The sequence below is a fragment of the Podarcis vaucheri genome (assembly GCF_965113315.1).
Source record: "Podarcis vaucheri genome assembly, chromosome: 1".
NCBI lineage: Eukaryota > Metazoa > Chordata > Lepidosauria > Squamata > Lacertidae > Podarcis > Podarcis vaucheri.
This window is the reverse complement of record NC_138759.1, coordinates 44,025,895-44,037,296: the sequence shown is the minus strand read 5'-3', so window position 1 is coordinate 44,037,296 and position 11,402 is coordinate 44,025,895. Positions and strand designations below refer to the sequence as shown.

General features: G+C 43.7%; 1 protein-coding gene across 1 annotated transcript; it reads right to left on the bottom strand.

Moving 5' to 3' along the window:
- Positions 1-1,072: 1,072 nt before the first annotated feature.
- KNSTRN (kinetochore localized astrin (SPAG5) binding protein) lies at positions 1,073-9,653 on the bottom strand. The gene is made up of 9 exons (XM_082241072.1): positions 9,356-9,653; positions 7,314-7,392; positions 6,663-6,780; positions 5,213-5,272; positions 4,007-4,106; positions 3,311-3,425; positions 2,211-2,272; positions 1,839-1,913; positions 1,073-1,412 (listed from the first exon to the last, which is right to left on the bottom strand). The coding sequence occupies exons 2-9, from the start codon at positions 7,381-7,383 to the stop codon at positions 1,281-1,283; spliced, it is 732 nt and encodes a 243-aa protein (XP_082097198.1). The 5' UTR covers positions 7,384-7,392; positions 9,356-9,653; the 3' UTR covers positions 1,073-1,280.
- Positions 9,654-11,402: the final 1,749 nt, after the last annotated feature.

The window sequence follows — 11,402 nt, the reverse complement described above, 5'->3', positions numbered from 1 at the left end:
AAAATTACCAAGGAGACTGGAATAACCCCCTGCAAGGAAATGTTATAGCATTTCAGGCTTTCTAATTTAGAAAAATGGCAAGCAAGGGGGGGTATGGTTATGCTATGTATTTATTAATTGTCGTCTTCCCCACAAAAAGCAGAACTCATCTGGTATGGTTTTTATTTCATGTCCTGTGGCTTGGTGGGGTGGTCGTGTACAGGGCAATTTTTTGCACAACAAACTTTACCTTACCTTTCCTCTAGGCTTTGCCACCCAACTCTTTAATATTTTTAATTACTTAGCCAATAGCAAGTTTGCACCTTAATACACTCACTGTACTTGATAGCTTATGAGAAGCTAAACTTGAGTACTTCATTGGTTTGAAATAAGGACCCCCCCCCTTTTAAAAGTCAAGCATCAGGATGTGAATAAACAGGTGCAGTTGTGTAAATTCAGTTTTTAAGGAAACAAGGCCTCACAAGTCTGCAGTTCCATTACTATTGTCTTTCACTGTCCTGCCCTGATACTAAAGTGAAACCAAGTACAGTTGTGCCTTGGCATGCTGTCGTTTTGGCTCCTGAACGTCACAAACCCAGAAGTGAGTGTTCCAGTTTGTGAACGTTCTTTGGAACCCAAATGTTCTTGCTGCAGCCAATCAACATTCTTGCTGCAGCCAATCAGAAGCTGCGCTTTGGTTTCCGAACGTTTTGGAAGTTGAACGGATTCCGTTCGACTTCCAAGGTACAACTGTACAGTAATACTAGTGTTGTAGACAGTCCTGAAATACACAGGAATACTTTCCTATTTTCCAAGCAGAAAGGAGTGGATTTATAGAACAGATACAGAATAAATCCTGTTTTTAATTTGATCAGAAATACCCCCCCCCCCGAAAAGGGGGGAACCACTGCACTGATTCCCAAATTTCCCCAAGAACTACTTGAAAACTGCCGTTGGCCTTGACAGACCACAATGCTTTCTATACTTGATGTAGCAATTGTAATAAGTTGTACTAGATGCTGTATTTTAAAATTCTATTTATATTGATTCTTTTATTTCATTGTATTAGAAAAAAAAGAAATCCTACGTATGATTCTCATTCTAAATTGATTTTATTTTAATCAATTAATTACCCCAAAAAAATTATTTACAAAAAACAAAACAGAGAAAAGGAAAAAAACCCAAAGGGTTTCAAAGACAAACCTTATTAAAACTATAAAGTTCCAAGGGATACCCCTGCTCTATATATTGGAGTCCAATAAGGAAGCAGATCAGCACAAGATTACATGGCTCAGTTCTTGTTATGATGAATTGAGTTCCTCTGCCTGATCCAAAATGGCAAACAAATCTTCCATTTCTCTATGAAAACACTGCTCCTGCTCTAAGAAATGGGCCTGTTCCTCCTCCACCTGCTTCCATTTGTCGTGTGTCTTCTACGAGGAAAGAAAATTAATAGTTAATGTATTCTACACACAACTTGTATTTTCAGTTTTCAGAAAGGCAGCAACATTAAGTACTGAAGTCCATGAAGCTTATGCCATAATAAATTTGCTAGCCTTCAAGGTTTACACGACTTGTTTTCAGTTAGCAGGTACAAGATCACTCTGCAAAGTGGCTTGCTTGCAGTGCGAAGTTGCTGTCCGTTCAGGCCTTTCCCCTCTTGCCAAACAGAAGTAAGAAGTTTGCATACATATATGGAGGTGTGGTTGGCATCAGGTGAGCAGACAAGAAAAAACATTTAGAAGAAAGGAATTTGTGTGGTGTTGGCTTTGTGTCTAGAGACCTAGCAGTGGTGGTGGTCAGGCTTAAATGCTCTGTATGTTGGCAGTAATGGAGAAGGAAGACAATTCGTATTTTACCTGAAGATTCTCTTTTTGCTCTTTTGCCATCTGGGTGAATAGTTCAAGGTCAGTAGTCAGCTTCTCCATCAAGTCCTGAAAGAAAAGGCACAAGAAGGGGTTGACAAAGTGGGGTCCAGCCAGCATGTCCAATGGTCAGGGATGACGACAGTCGCCTAGCAACATGTAGAGGTCATCACATTGACTGCCATGCATCAGGGACAGCAGTTCTGTCAAATCCTGTCCTGGAGATATTCAGAAGGTATCTCCGTAGTTATTTAGGACCCATGACAGCTGGAACTCAGCAAAATACATAGAAGAAACTTGGCAGGTGGAGGGGAAGAGTCAGGCAAGCAGTTTCCTAGGGAAGAGGAAACGGGTTCATTCTCTCACCATTATTTCGGTTTGTGTCTTCTTGTTCTCCTCATCCTCTTCCAAAATTTTGTCACCTGTACCTAATTGGAATGAAAAGAAACATTTTCAAGTCAGAACCATACATATGCCATTAATTTACCAGAAGCGTGGCCTCCAATCCCATAGTTCTGGGACTATCCTTAATAAGCAACCCAAAATTTATTATTAAATTTATACACTGCCATTCATTCATAGATCTCTGGGCAGTTCACGACATAAAAATAAAGATAAAAGCAAGATACATAATAAAAACAAGAACACCGCCCCACACAAACCAACAACCCCCTCCCCCATCTAAAACACAAAATTAAGAATTTAAAAGATTCTGCAGATCAGAGTGTGATTGCATGTGGAGGGACTATAAGTTCAGCAGTGAAACACATGCATTCCATGCAGAAGATTCAACCCCTGCCATCTCCACTTAAAGCCACACTACTGGGAAAGATTTTTGCTCTAGGCCTTGGAGTGTGGCTGCCCATCAGTAGATAAGCTTGCACTAGATTGACCAATGGTCCAAATTAACCTTAAAACAGTTTCATACATTCACTCCGATTTTTAACCTGTACTGAAACCCAGCTCATAGTCCTTTTTGCACATTCCTCCAAGAATACATGAAGGCAAATGTGGGGCACTGGGGTCCCAATATCAGCGCATCTCCCTGACCCTGCTTCCAGCACTCCCATACACTCAGTGGGATAACCAAAAAGAAGCACTAGAAGTGTACAGGTGTTCCTGTGTATGGGCCCTAATCACAGGAGGTCCCAAAAGGCCCTGCAACCGCCTTGCATCCAGTGTAGGAAGAAACTAAGAAAGAAAGAAAGAAAGAAAGAAAGAGAAAGAAAGAAAGAAAGAAAGAAAGAAAGAAAGAAAGAAAGAAAGAAAAGGAAGGAAGGAAGGAAGGAAAGAAAGAAACTAAGAAAGAAAGAAAGAAAGAAAGAAAGAAAGAAAGAAAGAAAGGAAAAAGAAATAACAGGGAACTTTATCCAAGGAATTTAAATTCCATTAAGACATTTGGGAGAAAGTCATGGTATACTGCAGATGTACAGGGGAGAGAGCAGAGAAGCATCTGTATTTTATACCTGGATCACAATTCCTAGCTGCCAAGATCAACATGCAGCTCTCCTGAAATTTCTTCAGCTTCTGGTTTTCTTTTTCCAGACTATCACACTGCTCCTTCGTATTCTTCAGATCTTTCTGCAAGTAGAGATAACTAAACCAAACAGCAGAGCACCAGTTTTTATTAGGCCTTCAAGCATTTAAGATTTGCTTGCCTGGCGCAGGAGGGATGAAAAAATGCACACTAGAGGGAAGCAAGCCTGCCCTCCACCCCGCATAGACCGCTGGCATGAGCAGGCATTAACAATATTTCTACAAGCCAATTTCTTGGATGGCCTTTTCAAAACCTGTTTAAATCTGGTAACATATTTTTTAAACAACCTCACACACACAGTGTGGCCCATTGGGCAAGTACAGTTCAGTGAGCCAATGCCAGGACAAGATACCTTAGCAACTTGTCCAGGATTTGGTCTGCTGGATCAGACCAAAAGGGCTGCCTAGTACAGCATCCCGCTTCCCACAGTGCTCATCCAGATTCCTATAGGAAGCCCACAAAGATGACACAAGTGCATCAGCTCTCTCCCACTGTTCTTCTCCAGTTACTAGTATTCAGAGGCAACATGCCTCTGATCTTGGGAGGTAGCATACAGCCACCATGGCTGGTAGCCATCAATGGCCTTATTCTCCATGAATTTACCAGAATCAAGTTTGTTTCCTACCTCTGCTTCCATCAGCTTTGAGCTCACTTCCCATTTAGCAGACTCCAACTGCTTGTTCTTGTTCCGGAGCTCAGCCTCCCGTCTGTATCTGCTCATAGGGCTATAGGATCAAAAGCATCGTGAATGAGCAGTTTGTCTGCATTTAACATTCAGACAAAGCTCACACAGAACACCATAGATAGAAAGAGGTAAATATACATGAGTTGTCATTTAAGACATGGGCAGAGGGGAGAAAGTAGATCCAGGTGTACCAGATCTTTGGGTAGTTTACCCAGTTAAGGATTTCTGACTCCCAACTATTTATCAATAGCAGCAACAAAATGACTCCCTCCCAGCATCCCTGCCCTAAGTTACACAGCTGAAATGAAGACAGCTTGGGGGTAATAGGGGATGCATTTTTGCATGCAAGGACTGGGCTCTGAAATCTTTTTCACCTTTAAATGTATGAAAAATGAAGATCCAGCAAACCTGCAGTTCCTAGTTTAGGGCCCTATGTGAAGAATATTCTAATCAAGAAGCACATTCTGACCGGCTTATGATAACAGCATTCACAACTTTGCTATTTACTACTCTTGGACATTTCAGTGTTCACCGTGGATTCAGAAGTATATACAGTTGTACCTTGAAGTCGAATGGAATCTGTTCCAGAAGTCCGTTCGACTTCCAAAATGTCCGGAAGCTCTTGCAGCCAATCAGAAGCCGCAGAAGCCCCATCAGACGTTTGACTTCCAAAAATAGTTTGCAAACTGGAACAGTCACTTCCAGGTTTGCAGCGTTTGGGAGCCAAAACATTTGAGAACTAAGCTGTCCGAAAACCAAGGTATGACTGTACATAGCTGCACACTGAAGCTGCATGGTGACTTTAAAGAAAAATCACATAATGCAAAATAAACATAGAAATGCATCATGATGTTTATATGATATTCTGCATTTTCTTAAATGAGGTCATCATTTAAGAAATGTTAATTTGATCTAAATCCACTCCTATATGGAATCAACAACAACATTTATTATATAGGCAGTCCTTTTCCCTGATGGGACTCAAGGCAGCTTACAGATAATAGTAACAACCACTAAAAATGGCGGAAATCATTCAAAAAAATTAAACAGAATAAAAAAACCATATACATATATAGTCACGTTGTGAACGAGTAGGAAGCAGAGAAAGAAAATGCGTAAGAAACAGCTTTGCTTTGGGGCACTCACGTTCGAGCATTTGATGTTGCTGCTTTCTTAGGTGGTGGCTGTGTTGCCTTCTTCATGAACCTTAACAGAGTTAAATAATGATATTTGTAGCTTTTATTAATATTACAAAGCCAAACCAACTAACAGCTTGATCCTCTGAACATTTGCCATTACAGTATTTAAACCCAAAATTCCTTCACACCATTTGGTACATTTCATCAAGTGTAGAAATTGCAAGGGAGCAGCTTTTGGCTAAACATTATGAGAAACCTATTAATTAATTATATTATTATTAATTTAATAATTAATAATTAAACCTTCCAAACCACCACCTCCAGGCGTTTTTACACATAAAATAATTTAAAACAATTAAGAACACAAAAAGGCAAATACATTTAAAACAAGGCTAACCATCCCAACAAGTGGGAATTCAGGGTACAGATCCATTATGCAGCTGGTAAAGTATGTTCGAACATAACCTTCAACTGTTTCCAGAAAGTGCAGATAGAAATGCTATTGACAGAAATGCTGTTTCACAGAACAGGGGCAGCCACACTAAAAGTCTTGCTTTGAGTTACTATAGAGCAGGCTTCAGAGATCTTTGGAACTTGCAGGAGAAGCTTGGAAACTGCAACAATCTACTAGATGCATAAGGGATAAGGCAGTCTCTCAAGTAACCTGGTCCTGAGCTGTATAAGAACTTAGAATAGTACAGGCTGGGTGAGACTACATCAGGTAGTGGGCTCACATTCCCTTAGGGCAGGCATGTCCAAAGTCCGTTTCGGGGGCCTAATCCGGCCCGCTGGTTGGTTTAACCCGGCCCCTGTTGCAGTTTATTTCCTGGGGTAAAATCCTAAAAAAAGCTCAACGACCTTGGGCGGCCCTTTGGTTGGCCCCCACGGCCCTTCACTTCATCAAATCTGGTCCTCTTTGAAAAAAGTTTGGACACCACTGGGACATTAAAGCAGAAGCTGGTTGGCAGAGGCTGCATAGCAATGCTGTACTTGCAGCTTGCGTCAAGCAAGGGATGGACAGCGTGACCTCCAAGCTCCCTGTTAGTGCTGCTAGTTCTATTGATTCTAGGATAAAGCAGCACATTTGCTGAGAAATGTCAAGCAGTCATGTTTGTTGTTAAATACCAATGATTACAAGCTTTGTTTGCTTTTTAAAAGTTATTTTACAACACCTTTCCATTAAAAGAAGGGCTCAAAGCAGTCTGCACATCTAAACATGTTTTTATAAAAAAGCAGGGGTGGGAAGGCAGGACTAACAATAATAAAATAGAGTAGAGGCAATAATTTCAACAGATCAGCTGGTAGAAGAGAGGCCTAAATGGGTAAGGAGTTCCAAAAACTAGGCATGGCCTTGAAGAAAGCTGTCTATTTCTTCATATCCCAGTCAAGTGCAACCCACCTGGGCACATTCAGTAGAGCTTCCATAGAAAATCTCAATGGTATGCACTTATATTTACCTTTGATTTGTGTCTTTGAGGGCAGTACGCACAGGAACATTTTCACCAAAAGTGAAATCAGGAGCTTTCAAGGGGCCCAGGTCAGGTTTGACAAAACATTGCTTTTTTGAATGTGGATCTGCAAATAAGGAATCCATTTAAAAACAAAAGGAAACTCAATAACTCACACGATTGACAGCACCTCCCTCAGTCTCCACATTTAAACAGCATTTGAAGACCCACTTTTTTTCTCCCTAAAAACCCACACCAGGCATTTAGAAAGGTAAATAGTTTGGCCCTTGTTTTACCTAGATGACATTTCAATGCAGGTTCAATGAAGGTCTGGGCACATGGTGCCAACTTAAGGTTTGATCACACGGCAGAGCTCAACTCAGGGCAAGCAGCTTATTAGAAAATTCTAGGCAGGACAGGGAACCTGTGGGCCTCTAAAAATTGCTGGACTCCAGCTCCCATCACCACTGACTATTGGCCAATGGGAGCTGGAGTGTTGCAACATCTGGAGGGCCACAGGATCTCCAGCCATCCCCTAGCCTGGGAGATTCATCCTGGCTGCCACAGCTGTTAGGATGAGCACTTGAAGATGAGCAACATAGGGGTGAAAACACAGCTATACAGTAACAATACCGTAGTTCTCTCAAGAGCCTAACACACCTGTTGGCATACTGATCACTTTGGGCTGTTGGACGCTGTAGATAGGAATCCTGGATTTCTCATTCTCCATATTGAAAGCCTGTAAGAACAGGAAAGAAGCATTGCATGTTTGTTAGACAAACTGCTGCAACCTATAGGATGCATGAAGTGCAGGGACCACCTCAGGCACAAGGAATGAAACAAACCAGAGGAAACACAGAACTACAACATCCAGCAGTGGGTGAAGAATAAAGAACCCAGCAGCAAGTTACCTCCCTTTTTCAATCATGCTCCTTGCAGATTCTCAACTACACAGAGGGCTGATCTGAAAAAAGGGCATGCCCATACAATATGTCATCTGTTTTGGATCTGCTGGCTCATCTCTCAAACTTGGAAATGCCAGCCCCATTTCAAGATGCACAAAACACATTGACCCCATCACTAGGTTTTCACTGATAGCCTAGAATTTAAAGACATCATTTCCCAACAAGTTTGATCCACAGCACCTCTTTTATGAGTTTTATCATGACTGACTGATTTTAATCATTTATTTTTTATTTCTTCATCTTCAAGAGCTGCGTTATCAATCAGCTGATAGCATACAAATCAATCTGGATAAGCTGATCCAAAAAATACACACATACTCACACACAAAAACGAATCTCACTACAGACAACCAAAGACAACCAACCACACCCTAGGCCCCCCCAACCTCTCTCACCACCAAGGAAAAACAACAAGCAAATAGTAAGAGAACCTATACAAATGATGCTGACACAAAACCCCACACATACACTAAGTACAATAGAAGCATAACCACCTGACCCCACCCCACTCACCATTCCCTCCCTTTCCTTCCTAACCTGTATGAAACACTAATGTCTCACAACAAATAAAAGTGATCTGTAGAGAACACAACTTGAAAAAATAGACAACGCACGGATTTTTGTAAACTAAGAAATCTTTAATAAAAATATTATTATTTTTATTATTGTTGTTGTTGCTGTTATAAAAGAGCTGTGTTATCCAAGGCGGTGAAGCAGAGACACAGCAGGCCTGAACTTTCCAAAGGTTGGAAACATGGATGAGGCCAGAACATATGTCAGGGGTCAGCAAACTTTTTCAGCAGGGGGCCTTTCCACTGTCTCTCAGACCTTGTGGGGGGCTGGACTGTATTTTGCCCCACAATTCCTATGCCCCACAAATAACCCAGAGATGCATTTTAAATAAAAGGATACATTCTACACGTGTAAAAAACCACACTAATTCCAGGACCGTCCACGGGCCGGATTTAGAAGGCGATTGGGCGAGATCCAGCCCCGGGGGCCTTAGTTTGCCTACCCATGTCATATGTCTTGCCCACTTCCCCGCAAGGGAGTAGCTCTGCACACATCACAGGCAAACTGCAGCTTACAAGGAAGCTACCGACCAGTATTGCAGCTGTGGGCAGTTTAAGGAGGCCGTCAACAAACCGGAAGGTGTCTAGAGGGGGAGACAAAAGATGTTGAGGAGCCTGGAGACCAGGTCCTATGAGGAAAGGTTGAAGGAGCTGGTTACACCTTGCCTGGAGAAGAGACAAAACAGCAGCCTACCAGCTCAATGCAAAGGTTGGGGTGGGGAAAAGCCCTGCGGGGACAGAGCTGGCCTCACCGAGGGTCAAGAGGGAGCCATGGCCTTTGCTGGAGGTCCAGCGCCGAGGGCCTTCTGGTGGTTCCCTTGCTGCGAGAAGCCAAGTTACAGGGAACCAGGCAGAGGGCCTTCTCGGTAGTGGCACCCGCCCTGTGGAATGCCCTCCCACCAGATGTCAAAGCGATAAACAACTACCTGACATTCAGAAGACATCTGAAGACAGACCTGTTTAGGGAAGCTTTAATGTTTAATAGGTTATTGTATTTTAGTGTTTTGTTGGAAGCCGCCCAGAGTGGCTGGGGAAACCCAGCCAGATGGTCAGGGTATAAATAAATAATAATAATATTTATAATTAATTATAATTGTTATTGCGTGGTGGCGTCGTTTACTGCTGCACCTCCGGCCACGTATTTGCAAATACAACGCACACATACCGTTAAGTCTCCGGAGGCCTCCAAGCCCCCAAGGAAGAGCAGCACCCCGGGAACTTCCCTCGGCTCAGTGGATAACAAGCGTCAATGAGGTTAAGTATTTCTCCTGGGCATGTACAGAGCGCACCGCGTATTAGCGGCCAAAGGCCGCAGCACAATAGTTCCCTTCGGCTAACTGGACAAGGCCCTCGAGACACAACGGAGCGGACTCCCCGCCTCCTCCTGCGCTTTATCTGGACCGGCGCCGTCCAACTCCCGCCAGCGTTTGAACGGGAACCGACTCCAGTCACCGCGATACCACGCGAGAGTTCGAGCGGCCCGAGGAAGGAGCCCGATGCGCAGGCGCCGAATTACTCGGCTTCTCCGCTTCTTTCTCCCCACGACCCAAACACGGCGAAGCGGCGCCTGCGCAGGATGAAAAGTGAAGCATCTTCGACCTCTCCGACTCCGGCGCTGAAGGAGGATCTTGCCCTGCGCTACTGTGGGAAGCGGATGAGGGGAGGCTTAATGAGGGTTCTGCACGACGGAGCGTGTTATCGTTTTTAGGGGATGTTTTGGTTGCTGTTGCTCTGCTTTGAAGCGATGCGTAGTGAGGCTTATATCGGACAGATTTCCATGGGGCTTGCTCCGAAGGAAGTGACCCTCGGGTTGCAGACTTGGGTGGACTAGCCTATATATTTATTTCTAGGACACACCCGGCGTCGGGGGTTCTGTACCTTCAGCGCTGCTGAGAAAGCAGATGTGCCGCCAAGTGTCGCTTCTTCCGTCACTGGGCTTTAAGGATAGGGGAATGCAGCCCTGCTGACACGTGTCCTGCTTTGCAAAGGTGACAATACGCGTGTGCCTGAGCCAGGATGGCAAGTGGACAGAACAAGCCAGCCTGTAGTAATGACTGGCACTTAGCAATGCCGGCTACTCTCCACTCCATTCGCATCTTCCCGGTAGTTAGGCAATGATCGTGTATACGCCATAAATTTAAAGCACAAATACCTCTCACAAGAATCCAGGGATTTACCCCTCACAGAGCTATAGTTCCCCGCACCCTTAACAAAGTATAGCTTCCGGGATTCTTTGGTGGGCCTGGGGGTTAAATGTTTGGTGTATATTTCTGTCCTGCAGCTTTTTTTTTTTAGCCGAAAAACAAAAAGTCAACAACCTCATTATTTCCTGCCTTGGTTTGGCTTGTTGCACTCTAGCTTGAGATTCATATATGGCCAGGCAGTGCATGTCCAACAGCTTCCGGCGAAATCCTGTAACGTTTCATGCCACAGATGTTCTGTGGGGGTTTGTCCTGCTTTTGTGCAAGTGGACCTAACCGTCAGGGGTACCTTTACCTATACCTTTACCCCTTCAAACAGCCAGAGAGCAATATTGTGGTGACATTGGATTGTGTGAAACCGACATCCCCTCTCTGGTGTACTCCAGATGTTTTGAACTACAGTGGTACCTCGGGTTACAGACTCCGCTAACCCAGAAATAGTACCTCGGGTTAAGAACTCTGCTTCAGGATGAGAACAGAAATTGTGTGGCGGCAGCGCGGGGCCCCATTAGCTAAAGTGGTACCTCAGGTTAAGAACAGTTTCAGGTGAAGAACGGGCCTCCAGAACGAATTAAGTTCTTAATCTGAGGTACCACTGTGCAACTCTCATAATCCCTGACTGTTGATCATGCTGTCTGGGGTTGATGGGAGTTGGAGTTCAAAGCATGTGGAGCACCAGCTTGTGGGAGGCTGGTGTCAAGGAAAACTTACAGCCTTGTCCCTTTTCTAATTTAATTCAGTAAGCAAAAATGTTTGGCAAGAGGTTCCTTTACATTTTCAGTACATCTGTTCAGCTACTGCACACTTCTGTTTGCTTTATAGGATAGAACTGGCCTGCTAAGAAAACACATGTGAACCCACAGGGAAGAGTACAGTGGTACTTAAATAGTGATGGAAGGAATGGTGTGTGTGTGTGTGAAAGTACAGAGAGCCCTGGATCTTGGTATGGGTGGTGGGTGGAACTCTGTCCATGTATGAATAATATAATCCCACAGTTAGCTGTGCAAACAA

Excerpts from the sequence above, each read along its gene's own strand:
- KNSTRN (XM_082241072.1), bottom strand. The coding sequence starts at position 7,383 with ATGGAGAATGAGAAATCCAGGATTCCTATCTACAGCGTCCAACAGCCC. Across the intron at positions 6,781-7,313 it reads AGTGATCAGTATGCCAACAG|ATCCACATTCAAAAAAGCAA; the intron begins GTGTGTTAGGCT and ends CCTTATTTGCAG. Across the intron at positions 5,273-6,662 it reads CTCAAAGACACAAATCAAAG|GTTCATGAAGAAGGCAACAC; the intron begins GTAAATATAAGT and ends AACTCTGTTAAG.